At 41.2% G+C, this 18,884-nt stretch overlaps 1 protein-coding gene across 5 annotated transcripts in view; it reads right to left on the bottom strand.

Annotated features, from left to right (window-relative positions):
* esrrga (estrogen-related receptor gamma a) overlaps positions 1 to 18,679 on the bottom strand; it is an 86,993-nt gene extending 68,314 nt beyond the window's left edge. For 4 of the 5 annotated variants that reach the window (XM_050050699.1, XM_050050716.1, XM_050050707.1 and 1 more), the window contains exons 1-2: positions 18,360 to 18,679; positions 7,368 to 7,526 (exon numbers count right to left, since the gene is read on the bottom strand). In XM_050050699.1, coding sequence (XP_049906656.1) covers positions 7,368 to 7,526; positions 18,360 to 18,415 — 215 coding nt within the window. In that variant the 5' untranslated portion in view covers positions 18,416 to 18,679. Of the gene's footprint in view, positions 1 to 7,367; positions 7,527 to 18,355 lie in introns of all 5 variants that reach the window. The other variant, XM_050050731.1, reaches the window with a different exon arrangement.
* Positions 18,680 to 18,884: the final 205 nt, after the last annotated feature.

Raw genomic sequence — 18,884 nt, 5'->3', positions numbered from 1 at the left:
CGGGCAGGAAACCTGTAATTCACTTCATTGGCTGCAGAATAAACCCCTGATTACATACAATCAATGTGATAATGGCTAAAACACATTCTGCCCAATGGGCTGTCGGGCTGTAAAGACCGGCAGAGGAGAGGAAACGTGAGCGTGTGTGTCTATATTCCTGAGTGTGTGTGTCTGTGTGTGTGTTTAGACACTACGACTCCTTCTAGGTATGAATTTGAATGTAACAAACAGACCTGCGCACACCTTCGCTGTGCACAACTATCCGCAAACACATACACAGGTGTGAAATGAATTGGGTAGGACTAACAGAGACACACCAGTGGGGCTAAAGCTGTTATGATGCATCCTGGGGTTTCTAAAGTTAACACACACACACACACACACACACACACACACACACGCACACACACAGGAACACAACCACACACTCTCTAGATGTGAATGGATAAACAGTGGGAGATGGCACACACAGGGCAGGCTCGGCCAAACACGATTGATTAAGAATTATGTGCTTTCCAAACTGCAGACTGCAAAGTATTCAGGAATATCATGTTGAGTCTGGTGACATCAATACATTTCATATGTCTTCAATCATCACACAGTGCTGCTGCTAAAACTGTTTCATCTTCTTCTCGTTCCTTTTTTCCCGTCAGTCTTTTTTCTTCTCATAAAAGGTGATTATATCCCAAATTTTTAAGGGAATTCCTCTCAAAGTCTCCCCTGGTCTGTATAAAGGATGATTTAGATTTGAGAGTCTGACTGCGTTTGTGTAGTTATTTAAGTGGAAAGATATGAAGAGGTTGAGCTTGTTCAGGGAAAAAACGTGAAGGCAGTGCACTGCTAACCCTGTGTGTGTGTGCGTGTAGGTGTGTGAGTGTGTGTGTCAGATGGGAATCTTGATGATTTAGGTCATTTTCTTGCGGAGCAGTAGCTGATAAGTGTGTTGCTGCCAGGCACTATCTTTGTCACCATGTCTCTCTCTCTCCTTACCTCTCTCTTTGTCTCCCTCTCTCTTTGCCCCCTCTCTCTTTCTGTCTCCTTTATCTGCCGTGTGTCATTGTGTTTGTAAGGGTGGGTGTCTACTGTAAGAACAGTGCTTCAAACCTCTAAAACAGCACCGTCCGGCACCCTGCACATCACAAGTACAGTCAGTCTGTTGGCTGTGCTCAGGTATTTATCCACTGAATAATCAAATAAATAAATTACCGCAAATTAGAGGTCTAATTCGGCTCTATTTTGGGACTTGGCAGACTAAATTGCACACCATGTACTTGTCGTGACCTCGAGCCTTTTACTGTAAAAGGCTGAAGAGTGGAAATCAATGAAATTATTGAATGCATCCTCTTGTTAGGTAAACCTTTTATAGAAGCATGTGGCAAATGTGAAATTACCAATCCTCCTTTTTATGAAAACATGACGAACAAATTAATCATAAATATTTAATTTGTTATGAACGATAAATTTGATGTGACTGAACACATTCCCGCTGTGTATTCACATGACGTTGGCAGGTAGCGTGTGTGCAGGGGTATAAGGGATATACACTGTGTAGGCTGCTTCCTTTATAAAAGAAAGGTCATTGATCAAGGTTAGTGTTCGTCTCTCTTTCTACGTGTGTGTGTGTGTGTGTGTGTGTGTGTGGATTAGCAGTGTTATCGCTAAGCATTAGGGGTGCAACAGCCCTTCCAAACACTTACTGACACTTTTGTGTGCCATTGTGGCTGACACACATGCATTCACACACACACCGAAACGCACACATTCATCCATACGTGTACAGTGAGAGCTCTCCTATGCTCCTCTCTCTCACACTCAGACTGATAGAGACCTGGGCAAGGTGCTGCATCAAATGAAATTGCGCAGAAGTATAATAAAAAAAAAAAGTGTTTAAAAAAACAAAATAACCCCCCAACGGATTAAAAACACATTTTATTAAGCAGATGGTGAAAGAGGATTTCCACTCTAGTAAATATGACAGGGCTTTCAAATGTGACACGGGACGGAGGCAGAGAGCGAGGGGAGGGGAGGAAGAGGGAAACAGACAAGGAAGGAATGGAAACAGAGAGCGCAATACTGCAAAAGAGAGGAGAGACAGAAAGGGAGAGATAGAGAGAGAGGGTGAAGTAATGTTGGATCTGAGAAAATGAGGGGAAAAGTGGAATAAAGGAGAGAAAGAAATGTAGCAGAGGAGAGGAGAGGAGACATAAGCGAGCAGAGCGTCAAAGCTGCATTCTTTAAGCAGATCAGATTTGGGGAAATTGGGCTGTCACTACAGGATTGTGATGATTTACACCTATCCATCACAGGAGGAGAGGGGGAGAAGCAGAGCCCGAGTATGTACAATAATGCACGGCATCTGTAAAAATGGAGGAAATCCATCCTAAGAGGGCTGAGTTCACAGCTTACTTTTCAATTCAGGCTACAATACTCTGTATATAACACATTTAAAAACACAAAGAAAAAACTTAACATTTGGGAATTACTGATAAAAGTGCAGCTCATTACTTTACTGTACGATGACATCATGTGTCAGTCAGGTACTGTGGGTCAAAAGAACAAAGTGAATGTCGTGAATGATGTCTTGAAATACTAAATTTCCTCCCACGTTACACAAATGTATTAAAAAACAAGCTGAATTGATCTGTATTGTCACCAGCTGCTGTTGACACTCGTCCCCTCTGCCTCGTCGCCTGATCTTCCCTCTCCTTCCTCCTGCCCTCCTTCCTCCCCCTCTCCCTCCCCTCACTGCTGGCTGATGCACCTTACAGCCTCGCTCCTGGACCATCTGTTAGGGAATCTAATTCACATCCAGTCATAATCAGGTTTGCTGGAGTGCCCACTGTCTCTCCCTCTCTGTCTGTCTCTGTCTCTTTCTCGCCTACCTGCTTCTTCCTGTCTATTTTACATTCTGGTTTTGACTGTCTGTCTTTCTTTCCATTGTCAACAGCGTCGACATCAGCCTGTCTTAATTCAATAAAGTGTATTTGGACATTACATTTTCCTCTTTATTTTCCTCTCTTTGCACACAGTTAAAAAAAATGGCACCAGTGCATGAACTTGTGACAATGATATACCAAATGTATCTCATCTTGCCATTGAGTGAATTGTTAAAAGAATTTGGTTTATTATAGTTTAACCCACTGACATGAACTGTTCACTGGTTTTAATTTCTTCTTTCCTAAAAAGTCACAATCGCAAATTACATGAATTTAAATACCCCGTCAGCATTTAATGGCAAAACTGAATTATAAGCATCAACTTGACATTGCATGGAAAATAAGGAGGTGTATCGACACAGCATCTCCACTGTACATGTTTGAGTGTGTGTGTGTGTGTGTGTTTATCCATGACTGAGAATAAGGCGAGTTAAGGCGAAGGGGGTGGAAGTTAATGAGAGGTGAGTGTCTGAAACCCTCTCTCTCTCTCTCTCTCTTTTTCTCTTTCGCTCTCTCTCCCTGCTCCAGCAGTAATCCTCTTCTATAAATCTGCAATCCAATCAGCGTTGTCCACACTTACACACACACACACACACACACACACAGAGCTGTTGGGAGGCCCATCTGTGTGTTAAGGCAATCTGCTTTATCATTATGATTACATTGGGCTCAGTTTACAGCAATGTGTGAGTGTGTGTGTGTGTGTGTGTGTGTGTGTGTTTCAAGCGCACCCTGGCTGCCCGACATTAATCACATTCCCATGGTTTGATGGCCTAAATAAAAAGAGGAATAATATTGTTGCTGTCCAATGAAAACTGCAGATCTCCAAAAACAAATTAGGAATTTCTTCAGAACTGGGAAAAAAAAAAAAAAAAAAAAAAAAGTTTTAATTTGAGCAAAAGCTCCAGAAAAAAAGCTTTTTATATTATTTCTTATGTAAAACAATTCAACTTTTTGTTGGATGTTACAAGACAATGCCATTTTCAATGGTAAAAATTTAAAATTAAAATATGGTTATTAAAAAATATTAGCTTAGCTGCATTTTTAAATATCTTAATATTTTGTCCGTAAGTACATAAATACTGTCAAAAGAGAGAGACGACTGGTTGCTCTGTATATACAAATGTAGATCAAATTCTTGTGTCAGGTGCTCATGGAGAACGGGTAACAACACGATCAACAGGAAGGCAATCCAGGCACTCCGAAAAAATACAGAAAAACGAGGAAGGAAATATTCAAAAGGCTTTTTAAGATAGCTATCTATCTATATATATATATATATATATATTTTTTTTTTTTTTTTTCCTGGGTTCTGTTAATTGTTTTTTCATTATTGTCTCTTTGTTTCACCTGTCATGTCGTTATATAGGTCATGTGACGGCCTTTGTTTGGTTCCTGCCACTATACAGGTGGGGCCATTCCTGTGTTGTATGTTTTGAAAGCCCTGAAGACCTGTAGTGGTGGAAACATGTTGGCTCTTTTAATGATTTAGCCACTACAATAAAAGCTTTTTTAATAATTCCTTGGTTGTTTTTCTAGATTTTTTTCGGAGCGTCTGGATTGCCTTCCTGTCGATTACATTAATACTGATGTTGGGAGTTTTTCCTTTGAGTGCGTGCATGTGTGTGACAGAGTGTTTATGTTTATTATGTGACCAAATCCAATCAACACAGTCTGAGATCAGATATCCTGGAAGGGATGTTCATGTGATCTTAAACTGTGTGTGTGTGTGTGTGTGTGTGTGTGTGTGTGTGTGTGTGTGTGTGTGTGTGTGTGTGTGCGTGTGTGTGCGTATTTGTGTGAGACGGTGAGTTGAGATGAGGTGACTGGTATTTACCTTCATCTTTATCATTTAGTGCCTGATTATCTATTTTGTTTTTATGCCCTTTTTAGTAGTTTTTTAATAGTATGGGCCCTTTTTTATTGATTATGACATGTTGTCATGTCACAGTAGGAAAAGATCTGGTGTAAATAAATTAAATCGGTGATGTCTGAATTCCATTTAGCTGGTTTGGTTTCAGGTTCCTGGTACACTGCATACTGTTTCTCTGTCACCTGAATGGGACAGAGCCATTCAGGGTTTCACCTGAACCACATAAATTCTTAAATTGAGTGATGTCGTGTCACATCTGAGGTCAGGTCTAATTTTGGCAGTTGAATTCGCTATTACAATACCAACTGTAGTTTGTTTTAACTCAGCAGCTCAAATCATGTTCCCCAATGTGGAGTGGAGTGTGTGTGTGTTTGTGTGTGCAAATGGAACTGTGTGACTTCAAGCCATGGCGTGACTCCCTAGCCCCTGGCAAACCTTTACACCTCTCATCACCAGACTTCACTGTTTGCCAACATACACACACACACACTCACATTGTGCTAGTAAACTCCTCTTGGTGATTGGTTGAGAGACTGCGTGAGAATGGCTTGCCAGACCTCTAATTGGCTTGACCCAGACTAACCCTGAAATCCTATTGGACTAAGACTCCCCAGTCTATTGTGCGCGCACACACACACACACACACACACACACACACACACACACACACACGTAAAATCACAGGGTTCTGCAAAAGCCTAACAATGCACAAATCAATAGTGTTCTAATGGGCTACAATAACACAACAACAACAACAACAACACAATATGATAGTAATGTTCATTAAGGTGATCATGTGACATCATGCAGCATAATGTTGTTTGGTCACAAACAAACAGAGTGACTGTCTAAACACACCAAATAATTTGAAACTCATCAGCACAGATCGATAGAGAAAGTTTTTGGAAGGCTTATTTGAGCTCCAATGGCATCTAATATTGTCATATCATTGGCAGTGCTCGGTCACGACGTTCTCAAGAGAGAAAATATATAATAAAATACAAACAATTAGCTGTAAGCTCAACTGTCACATACTCATTTGCATATAATGTGCAATAAGCCGGCATCATGCTCATTATGTACAAAACACACTTACAATTACAGTTTTGCAATCTGGGCATGTGGCTGTGTCTCTTATCCGGAGAAACTGACTGATTAAAAGACAGACAGAGGAAGTGGCAGAGAGGGAGAACGAATACGAAGAGAGACAAAGTCTGTCTGTGTCTCATGCGTCACACACTTGCTGTGTTTTAACATGAAACAAGCAGCATATTTACAGTTTATGTTCTAAAAATGGACCACAGCAGCCCTCAGTTTCACCTGCCTCAGTCAACACAAACCCAGAACTGGTTTCCGCTGGAGAGCTTTAAAGTAAAATTTCACTTTGGTTAAAGCGTTTCATGCTTTATTGCACATGCAGATGGCATGGGGGATTACTGTAATGGTAACAGTGACTGTCCTTCAACTGAATGATATGATTTAAAGCCTCTGTGCTGCGACGCATTTGCACTACTGAAGTGTCCTTGAGCCAGAAGTTGAATCCCACTTTCTTGTGATATTCCATATATACTGTAAAATATGGCAAAACAAAGAAAGCGCTGCAGGTAAAGAAAAAACACATGCAGCAGTATCAGTGCATTATTTTAAAAATAAAATACTTGCCTTTGGACACTCAGGGAAACATGTTAGAAAGAAATGGTAGCGAACGTATCTCGCGTACACACACGCACACTCACAAGGAAACTATTATAATAAGGCAACAAAAAAAAGCCCTTTCTCCTCACTTTGTTTCCCATGTGTTTTTGAAATCTTTTTAGTCTCATCAAATGTTTTTCAAAAAGTGAATCAAACATAGAGGGGAGCCTTAAATTTTAGACTGGGCCACTTCATGGACAACCCCATCTCCACACCAGAAATAACTGATTAGGGTGTGTAATAATGTGGAAACTTAGCGGTCACTCTTGGAACTCGTGGTCGGGGATTTTTAAAACTGAATACATAAATTAATTTTTAAAAAATCTAATAAAATACAGACTGCTGAACCTGCTTTGCTCCTGGCTTTACCTTTAAGGAGATAAATCTGCTTATTACATAAAGTAATTTTGCCTTTTGCATGTGGTGACACAAAAGCAAAGCAGCATATTTCAAATACTGTTCTCATAAAAACTACAGCCTGCTGTCATGGAATAAGGAAAAATAGATAAATATCTGACGTAAATGAATAAAATAAAATAAATTGATGAAAATTAGGAGGAGACAAATGTAAAACCCCCTTTTTGAGAAATTGTGGAGAGGAGCTAGCTCTCTTAGCGCTATGCCTCTCTCCTCTCTCTCTCTCTCTCTCTCTCACACACACACACATGAGCCACTAAAAACTGTCTTTTGATGTCTCAAAGTGCTTGCCTTTTCTTTCTCTTTCATCTGCGGTTTATAGAGGTCAAGTGTGGCTTTTGTGTAAAAACTGAACCTAACTGATTCATAGATTCTTCTCCTTTTACGCTTGTCGCTCTTTCCCTTTCTTTCCGTGCGTCTTCAGTCCGCTCGTCGTTTTGTCTTACCTGGGGTTGTAGAGGGCATGTGCGTCTCTCATGTGGTTGGCCTCTAGTGGATCGTAGCTCTGGTGCATCCTCCAGGCGCCAGCACCGCATTTACTATAGGTTGACTTGGAGTTATCGTCACTGCTGCTGTTCACCAATGGCCCCTTCGATAAGTTCATTCTGTAGGCGGGAACAAAGTGAGAGAAGGAGGGGTGAAAATACAGCCAGTGCAGCAGGAAAAAAGATGAGATGAGAAAGAGCAGCTGAGACATGGCCTCTCTAATATCACTTTGCAGTGTTTAAATTCCTAGCAAAATATTTTACTATCGTCTTAAAGATACAAAATCTGTTAAAAAAACACTATAAAATTATTAAAATGTAAACAGGAGACGTTAAAATAATGCAAATCATGTAATGCAACTTGAATAAACATAGAGAATTTTCTTTACAACAGGTATGGACAGCAACATGAATAGAAAATGCAGAAAAAAAGCTCATAGACAGGAAAACAAAACAAAAAGTTGAGTAAATGCAGTGTGAGGCAAATGGACTGGGGACAATGTCGTGTTACAACTGCAGTAATGCACACAACACACACACATTCAAACATACACTATCTGCTAGTCTGTGTGTCTGCAGAAGATTTATCAAACAGCTATGGGAGATGAAAAAAGTTATACGAGTATGCAACTACTTAGCACAGGCAGGACAGAGACGGGTAGTAATGTGGACGGTCATGTTCGAAGACGACTGACGCACAGGCTGACACGCTGAGAGCACCAAGAGGCAGACAGACAGACAGCTGTCAGCCAGACAGACAGATGTACAGACGAAGGGTTGTGACTTTAAACCTGTACATGAGACTTTTGTCTTGGAACGTGTTAACAAATTTCTGTCAGATATGTCCGTCTGTGCGCACATCGGCGGACGGGTCAGGCTGCTAACTGAAGCACACCCCGGCTGCGTCCAACGTCAGAGGAGTTTTACCAGTTTTAGCCTTGCGAAAAGGCTTTCAGTCTGAGGGAGCATAAAAGTAAAAAGCACCGGAGGAGGGACCGCTATCCGTCAATCAAACTCAGCACTGTCGTCAGGGGAGGAGCTGTCGCTGGGGTGATAAGGTCACCGCGGGCAACAGAATCAAAATCATCCACTGCAAAAAATAAATAAATTAAACAACACGCAGTGCCAGGAAAGAGGGACAGTGCTTATAGCTGACGTCAAAGAGGAGGAGAGAGGGCAGAGTTGATAATAAAATTGGCTGGGTGGCCTACATTTAAACATAACTATCAGGGGAGAGTGGAGCGGGGCTGCTGGGAAGAAAAGCACTTTATTACAGGTGGAAAAAAATATAGAAAATACAAAGACCAATTCAGAGTGGAGAACAGATGTCAAAACACAGCTGGTAATAAAGTGATCCTTCTAAAATAATGCATAAGAGGTGCCTGCTGGCGACGCCTGAGGCCTCCCTGTGCTTTGCATTTTGAGCATTTGTATCTTTTTTTGCAAAATAATTATGCTAGCTCATTCAAAAATGGGCCTAAAAAGAGGAAAAACCTTTATTATTTCTATTTAATTTTGAAACTTTTTACTGAAAAATGTCTAGAAGTTAAAACTTATATTGGTTTATGATATACGAACTATTCTTTTCAAGGCAAATACGTCAAATCAAAACACGCCCGCAGCTCTTTAAGCAAAGCAAGGCGCTAAATAGATATTACACAAAATAAACTTATTTATTTTCAGTTACTGTTGTTTTGGTTTTGCTGGATTTGTCCTGTCATTACCACCCTCCTGCTTGTGTGTGTTGTCTCTGCCGTTGTGTATCAGTAAACAGAGCAGGATGTCGGTATGTGTCACAAACTGATAGACACATGTTTACCACACAAACACACACCAGACATTTGTGTGTACATGTGTGTGTGCCGTCCTGCTGCGGGTTGCTGTTTAGGTGAGGGCCACGTAGGCAGACAGGTAGACAGACCAATCACTCGTCTGACAGCCACCTCTCCCTCCATGCAGAGCTGGGTCGGCTCAGCGAGAGGTGGAGGGGCCAGGGTGTGTAATATGTAGGTTTTAGTTCCACTCTGGTGAATAGGAGGAATCGATATCTCGCTGCTGCTGCTGCTGCTTCAGACACTTATTGGCTTTGGTTGCGGTGTCACAATGCTATATAGACAGGCAACACTTAATACTTCTTTTTTTATTGGGGGAGTGTCCCGGTGTCACACTGGACTAAGGTACACCCAGTACCGTGTATACATGGTGCTGTTAGTTTGAACCCCTCTCCCTGCCCTTTCCAGTCGCATACAAGCTGTTAGGTGAATTGTGCAACCTTCCACCGGCCAACATTACAAAGTAAATGTGAAGTAGAGATTAATAAAGAGACAGAAAAAAGGGAGGGATTCAATTAACCCTGGAAGTGTGAAGTAACTTACTTATTTGGCTTTACATCCTCATTACCACAAACACTGGAATGCAGTTTTAGAAAGAGCATCTGAGTTTACCATTTCTGGGATAAATCACGATTACAATGTTTTAGCAAAACAGCAAATCTCCTCCAGTCTGCCACTTGCATTAACCCACACACTAAAACTGTGAGGGATTACAAAGGCAGGTTCTGTTGTATTACATTATACCTTATGGCAAGGTAATCGGATATTTTTTCATGTCTTTATTCATCTCAGAAGATTAAATTTGGGCTAAAAGGCGTCTTAAAATCAGCAGACAATGATTTAAATCAGACGCCAACAGCGCTTTGTTATTCTATTCATTGCGGGGAAATCTATTGGTACGGTACTAAATATAAAATAGAAATTAAAATCAACTTTAATCTCTACCTAAATGGATTCAGATTATTTAAAGCTTTAGTTTTAGGCATTCAAACCATAAAAGTATTTAAAATTCAACAAAATAAACAGCTCAGGTCATAAATGTTTATATGTGTGTACAAAATAAAAGGAGAGAATAAAAAGGAAGAGTATTAACCTATGTGATTCTACCTGACCTATTTCACGCTCCTGTCACTACATGTAAGCGGCACCAGCACACACACACACACACACACATACACACACACACACACAAACACACGCGCTCACATTGTGGATGTGAGGTGTGTGTGTGTAAAAGTAGGGAGATCGTGGGTGTCTTTCTGATGCTCAGTGACTCGCTCATGTGTTGCTGGCCCATCTGTGAACAGAATGACCATGACACAGTATGTGTGCGTGTGCGATGTATGCGTGTGTGCGTACGTGGGTGTGTGTGCGCCTGTGTGTGTGTGACATGGTGATGCAGTGATTGATGAGACAGTTGCCATTCTTGCTAATGCAAAACGCACCTATCCCTGAAGGGAGCAAATGCCACAACACACACACACACACACACACACACACTGGGGCTGCAACTGCCCAACCTAATTACCCCTCTAGTCAGGGCAGTGTGATGTCTTCCAGTCACATATACCATAAATATCCACATAAACATAGTTTAATAAACAAACGCAGTTGCGTAGGTGACATAAACACGTGTGGACACTGATATATGCCCGAACAAAAAACTAAAATGACAAATTTATTTGCAGGATAACGCAAAAGAACACGGAAATTCAAACCATAAATACACACTTTCACCTACAATAATATCAAATAACAAAAAACAAAAAGCAAAGTGAAATAGAAAAATATATGAAAACCAAACTGTCTTTTATTCTGTTCACTTTCTTGCATCTTGACAACAAAACTGTGGCTCTTTTACTCGCTACTTGGCTCCAGGTGGTTGAAGGTGTTGAGATTTGACTGCACACAATATACCGTTAGTGACTCCTGATCATATTGTCAAATAAGAGATAAAAATGTAAATCTAATATCTGCATGTGTGATATAATAATGACAAATTTGTCTCATAAATAGTCTTACAAGGACATGTATTTGTGTGTGTGTGTGTGTGTGTGTGTGTGTGTGTGTGTGTGTCAGCGTGACATTAAAATCATCATTAGATAATCACCAATACTGAGTGCATAAACATATTCATATACAAATGTGTGTGACTATGCTTCTCTGCGCGGGTCTGCACGTGCATCGGGGCAGGTGGGGTTCGGAGCTGCAGCCCTTTGTGTGTCTGAGTGGATGTGGATGTGTGTGCGCGTTAGCGTTAGCGACGGGAGCTGTTAGCGGGGCAGGCGGCAGATGGGCTGTCGGCCTTAATAGGGACTGAGCGGGTGCAGAAAGGTGACAGCTCCACGAGGGAGGGGTGTGTGGGGAGGGAGAGGAGGAGAGTGAGTGTGTGTGTGTGTGTGTGTGTGTGTGTGTGTGGGGTGAATGGTGGAGGAAGATGGGGATAAAGGGGAAATGAATTATCTGCAGAGGTCAGGAAAAGTGCGTATCAGCTGCGTAGAGGAACGCACCTACTGAGGAAGAGAAGTGCCACGAAACACCTGAAAAGGTTTGAAAACAGTTAAAGAAGCTATGTGCATTTCCGCACTTTTAAATATATAAAATGTTTGTTCTGTTTCATCATGTTGGATATATTCTTTAGTTTGTTTACCGTAAAGGCCAAATGTGGCGCACCTATCTGAAACCAGTATATTTCTAAAAATGGAAGACTTCTGTAAATTATTAAATTCAACTTGTATTAACGTATGAAATTGAAATGCGCTGCTAGTTTTGACAATCTCATAAGAACAAATCAAGTCATTTAAGTCCGCACATGTGCAGACACAGAGTCAAAACACACAACAAAACATACCCATAGACGTATTTTCCTTTTACGGTCACATACAGACGCCGTGTTGCACATGTGCAAAACAATGCATCTGGACATGTGACTGACGTTAATCGCTATGACAATTTGAGGGGCAAAGAAACAGGAACACTGTCTGGCTGTTCGTTCTATTGTGTCGAAACAAATCTGCAGAGTCTGTTTGTATCCTAAAAAGATTTGTAAGGGAACGTTTCTTTTCCTAAAACACACAACCACGGAATATGAATGATACAATAAACTTTTATTTATACACTTCTTATTGTGCATTACACAAATAGGCTCACAGTATGTCTTAATTTATTTTATATTGAGTGGGTAAGTTTCGCTCACACACTACTTTATAACATCAGACAAGAAAGAAAAAAACAAAATCGTTTACCAAGGTTGAGAAAAATTCAGTCTTGCAATCACTACTACGATAAAATATGTATTGCTGTTTAAAGTTTACATGTCCTTTTGACTGTTTCCATCTTATGTTGATAAACTAGTGTTGAAAAAAATAAAGTTCGGGGGCTATAAGTTGTCACAGAGCAACTAGAGGAAAATCTAAAACCCCTTTTTTTTTTAAGAATTCTTCTTCTTTTCCTTTATCACAAAACTCATACACTATATGCTGAAGGCCTCTCATGTGTTACAGAATCACAATTCTCCGATTTAGAATAGATGTGCTTTGTTAAGCGCCAGGATGTCTGAATATACAGTAAATTTAGTTAGGATTTATAACTAGAGTTGGCTTTATTTGTCATGTGCACTTGATAAAGTTTGTAAATGACACCAAACGATTGCCAAGTGTATGGACAAGACAAAAAAGATGAAAAAAATAAATAAATAAAGGAAGAGAGAGGCAGACTAAAAAAATACTAAAGAGAGAGGTGGGGTGGTGGGCTGGCTTGTCATTCTCTCCCCATCAGGCACACACATGAAGCATGATGGGAGGATGAGAGGAGGAATATTTCACTGTCAGTCGGAAGGCGGCATGGTCATTCATTTCTCTCCCTCTCCCTCCACGAGTCTCTATCCATGTCCCTTTCTACTGTATCTTTCCCCTTTTGTGTTTTTGAACCCCCCTTACACACACTGTCGAAACAATGACAATTTAATCATACTATACACGGCCTGGGCATGTAGAGGGGGAGAACTATCCAAGCAGCCAATCTATAGGGCTCTCCCCACGGACACACAGGAAGAGAGCCAGGAACAGCAAGACAGAAAAAAAGTGCAAAAAAACAGACAAGACGTTTGAACCTGCATCATTCACACACACACACACACACACACACACACACACACACACACACACACACACACACACACACACGGATGCGTATACATACGCCGGTGTCCTGTTCTGAAGCGCAGCTCAATAATTTACCCAGTGAACAGCTGAAATCACATTTTAGTAACTCCTTCTCTAAAACTAATAATTCCACAGCAGTGATGATAAGAACCCTACATAAGACATTAAATATGAAAAGTTAATAACCCCTAATATCAAAACAGACAGATCTGTAAAAACACAAGCTAAAATTTCACTAAAGAGGGAAAATACCACATACTTTGGACACTAAAAGCTCAAATCTGCTCAGTGGCAAAGACTGAATGAGACAGAAAAAGTCAGTACGCAGCAGTAAGACGAGTAATTCTCAGTCAAAGCATAAATAATTTGATAGATTGTGATAAGAGTAATAATAAATGAATGCACATTTTGATGTATGGATGACGGAACTAAAGGAATGAGCGGATGAGCAGTGTGAGGAGAGAGGGAAGGATAAGAGATGAGAAGAGATGAGCGGCGTTGCCCCTCACTATATATCACTCCCTCTCTTCTTTCAATCAGCGCTTTGGCATTCAATCACACACACACATACACACACACACGTTTAGCTTCACGGCCAGTGTGGTGTAATGGCTAATTGCAGTAAGTGTGTGTGTGTGTCACAGCTGGTACAGTCTCTCTTACTGCTCTTTCAACACATAAAGGCCGGCACTGACCCATGACAGACTCTCTCTCACACACACATACACACACACACATGCATAGGGGGGAGAGAGAGAAGTGATGGACTGAGCATAAATCAGAGACTTTCACATCATCAAGGCTTTACCAATGTGTGTGATGGTGTGTCTTCAACATCTACATGAATGTGTAATTGCATTTTTGCCACAGTTTGGTTACTTTTCAGCTACAAATGCACAAAAAATATGTGTGTGAGGGTGTGTTTCTTTGCACGTGTGTGCATGCATGTGTGCGTTCATGCGTACATGTGTGTCCAGCGGACCCCTAAGTGCTGGTGTCAGACAAAAGCAACCCCCCTCCTTCCCACCTCTCACTCGGTCTGTCCCTCTCATTGCATCTCTCTCTCTTTACGGGACTGAATTACCACTGGAATGCCCGGGACCCTTCACATGAGAGAGAGGCGGCCGTATGCATGAGTGTGTGCGTGCGTGTGGGGGTTTCTGCTGTGTTAGTGCGTGTGCACGTGTGTGTAGGCTGAGACAATGCTAAAACTGACAGACAACGAGTGCCGTAGGGACAGACGGACAGGCAAACAGACACACAAAAAGAAGAACACCTCCTCATACAGGCCACCAATAGGTCACACACACACTTACACATACAAACACACAATCACGCAGGCATGCACGAACCCATGCATGACAACAAACAGATGCAAATGCACACACACACGCACACACACACACACACACACACACGCTCACACACTCAAACACACACACACACACACAGCCAACAAATCAGTGCGGCACATATTGACATGCTTTGACAGATGAATTAAGTAAATGATTTTATAAGGAGATTAAAAGGATTTTAATTTACGCAATCTCTCTTTGGTCCCCCCCCGTCCCTCCCTCCAGTCAGCTTTACCTCTCTCCCTCTTTCTCTCTCTTCCTCCCTACTGCTTTCTCTCCCTCATGGCCTGAGAAGAGGAGTGCACAAGAGACTGACTAAAAGAAAAAATACAACACATTAACACATTTTCTTAATTTTCTTAGACGTTTTCTTTTTACTCTCATTAATCCTTTGCTGATCTTTTCCTCACCACAATTTTAAACAGCTGCAGAGGCATATGATCATTACCTTTTTTTAACACTACGACATCAGTACAAAGCAGCACTATTTCAGTTTGAGTTAAACAGCAGTTGCTGATATTTTGAACTAACAGAGTACAAGCAGAACGGTCGGCCTTTAAGTTTGAGGAATTTCATATTTGCCCGTTAATTTATCTAAATTACGCTATGTCACCAGGATAAACAGAAAAACCCCTAAATATTATTATATCTTTAAGGTCATGGTATAGCTCCAAAAATTAAACAATGCTTTCACTGCTGTCTTGACTCTACAAGATGAAACACTCTTGAAGGGTGGAAATTGAGCGTCATCGTTTTCACCCGATTAATCGTTAAATCTGTACAAAAGGCAAAAATAATTCCCTAGAACTAAATGATTTTGATTACATTTTTTCTGGCATGTATGAATTTAGTGTGATGAATTTAAATTTCTTGTCAAGGGCACACCTTGGCAGCGTGCAGTTTCAAACATGCACCAAACTGTTTTATTCAGCCTTCTTCTGACTGAACAGAAATTTAAATTTAGATTTACTCACGATCACAAATAATTTATTTGCATGACTTTTCCGTGTACTTAAAAAAAAAGAAAAAAAAATCAGGATTGAAAATAACTGACCGAAATAATTTGTGCTGCTATCTCTCACACTGCAAGCCTTTGACTGAACGATCAGCACGGCCGCTGTGCAGTTCCCACCACCCGTCTCCTTCACACCCACTGACAAAAACCACCAAATTCACTAAAGTCACTGCAGGAAATATATCTTAATGATATGCAAATGGTATGTATATGGTGGCATGAGGGGAATGCAATTATGTTAACAGCTTAAGCGGTACTTGTTGTTATTATTATTATCGGTATGATCATTATCCCTAATATTTTAATTAGTGCAGGAAAGCAGAGCCTGAGAGCAAAGGAAAGGATGTCTGAGCAGAGGAAAGAGAACGGTGGATGGATGAAGGAGCGCACAGACGGACAGTTGCATGAATGGATCTAGAGGATTTCTAAAATATGTGAGTGCGGTTCCAGCTTACGTGCACTTGAGGAAAACACACACAGGTAAAGCAGCACATTCCACTGCTGATTGTCTGACATGAAAGTGTGTTTTTCCGTCTGTGTGTTTGCTCTCATGCTTTGCAGCTCTTCACCAAAACCTGGTCAAAAGTGGTCACTTTTATTACTGTCTAATTCAGAATCAAAAACAAGAGTTAAATGTTTCTAACCTGAATTGCTGTAAGTTCTTAAAATACACCACACTGTTCTGCAGTTGAAAGACCAGCGCACAGACTCTGCTCAGATACAGTGTGCAGGGTTGAGTCCAGTCTAAAATGTTCTGAATCCAGAGTTTGCTCTGGAAATCCAGTCATTTGATTCACAAGAAGAAATGCTCAATATGAAAGGCTGCTCTGAAGACTCACCAAACCTCACCAAAAGCCTGATTTACGACATTGCATTTCTCTTCCAAAAATAATGATTAAAAAACGTTACGGTGTTGGTTTTAAAATTATTATTAATGTTTCAATAAATGTAAAATTGTGCAAAAGGAATCGCTCTTTAGGCATTCGCAAATTATCTGTAACAAATTCAATCATAACTGAAACAAACTATCAAAAATCAGTTTCTTTAAATGATGAAAGACAAGTTAAAGTGGTGTTATTTCAACAGCTGCCGTCTTTACTTAAAAATGTTCCTCTCTATTCCACACACTGTGTAGGTGAGAGTCTGCATGTAACACACACATATACAGAGATACAAAGGTAAGACGGCTTCAAAGTACACCAAAAAAATGTCATGTTTTCTTTAAAAATGTCAATAATGTGTTTGAGAAAACACATCAGAAAATCATCCTGCATCAGCTCCTGCTTTGACTTTGTCCTTTCAGTTTCCTATCTCCGACTTTCTACTGTGAGGACACTTTAACTGAGGCTGTGATTCGGTGTAACTCATTTTGATTTATTTACTATAAAGCCAAGACCGCTTAGAACAAAAATACACTCAACATGTTGTATTTATTTCTATATATATTCACATAAAATCCTGGGATTAATTAACAGCAATGCAGATCTGACAGTATGAATGCCATTAGTGAATTCATACCTACATGCAGAGAGAGTGCAGTCCATCTGCTGGATTACACTCTTCACTTTAGAAAAATCCATGTCATTGTACTGTTTGAAAAGGGGTAACGTGTATATTTACTACAGTTTAATCTAAGACTTTGTTTGTCCTTTTGTGCATTTTCATGAAACGCACCTTTCACGGTACGCGCACAATAACACACACACACACACACACACACCGCTGTCCGTTCCGCCAATCAGTTAATCTGCATTTTGAACAGCGTCTTCAACATTCACCTAAAAGAGCAAAGCGCTGGCTAAAGGAGCAGCTCAGTGGCACTCGCTTGTTTGTGTGTGTGTGCGTGTGTGTGTAACTGTCTCTAATTCCTGTGCGGGGCCACACGCTGAGCTGCCTGTCTGAAATTCTACCTCCTCTGGCATTTAAGAGCGCAGCTCTCCCCCTTTCCTCCTCCCTCCTCTCTTATGGGCCCTTGTCCTCCCGTCTCTCCACGTTATTCCTGTAACCTCAATGCCCTGTTACCTCTCTGATTCTCTGCTTGGATGAACACACACATAAAAAACACAAGCACACAAGCATAAACACGTGCACAGGGGTACACACAAGTAGACCAACTCTGACTGAGGTGCTGATTTGTCCTGAGAAGAATTTGACTAAAAGTAAAACAATGTCTTAAAAAGAGAGAAAGTGAAGGAGAAACTGTATCTCTATGTTATCAATGAGTGTGTGTGTGAGTGTGTGTGCAAGTGTGTGTGTGCGTGCAGGTGTGTCAGTGTGTGTGTATGTCTCGCTCTCAGGTGGAGGGACAGAAATTCCGCTCTTCTACCCACTGAGTAAGAGCTGCTGTCCGGATACTGCAGCCACACATAAACACAAACACAAACACACTCACACACTCACACAGACAGTGAACGCGTGCTACCTGACAGCAGAAACAACCTTGACATGGTGCCGGCCACCTCCGCTGCATACCAGCACACTAACACACAAACACTCACACACACACACTCACACACAATGACAGACAATGAAGATGACAAGTTGAAGGATGGAGAGCAGGATAAGATTAAAAGGTAAAATTTACCTACTCTTGTTCAGAGTGCATTAAAAAACACTCGGATAACGGGTGTCCTACCGACTCCATCGGCGATACCGGGTCATTGTCATGTCAACCTCCTCCAGGGAAAAAACAAGAAAATTAAAAAAAATTAAAAAATCAAAGTTTTTATATCTCTCCTCTCTCTCCTCCTCTTCTTTCTCCGGTGTCCCTCTCTCTCGGTCCTTCCTTCCGCTTGGAGGGAGCAATACAATTACCAGGCTCTGCGCTGCCTGCACTGATCAGCTCTGCGTGTGTGTGTGTAGATGTGAGGAAGCGTGTGTGTGTGTGTGTGCGCCAGGGAGAGGGGGCTATAGGTACACACACAGCCAGCCAGCCAGGCAGTTGGGACGGAAAGCTGTGCTGCTGTCCTAATCAACGACTTAAAGCCCCGATAGCAGCTCATGAATATTAAGCAGCGCTTTGCATATGCAGTCCCTCAGGCCCCGCTTCTGCTGTGATTGGTGGACGCTTGGCCAATGGCTGCGGGGAGAGGCGGAGTAAGGGGTGGAGACAA

This window comes from Epinephelus moara, chromosome 1, assembly GCF_006386435.1.
Source record: "Epinephelus moara isolate mb chromosome 1, YSFRI_EMoa_1.0, whole genome shotgun sequence".
In the NCBI taxonomy this organism is placed as follows: Eukaryota; Metazoa; Chordata; class Actinopteri; order Perciformes; family Serranidae; genus Epinephelus; species Epinephelus moara.
Note: the sequence above shows the minus strand (reverse complement) of the source record. Positions and strands in the feature narration are given on the sequence as shown.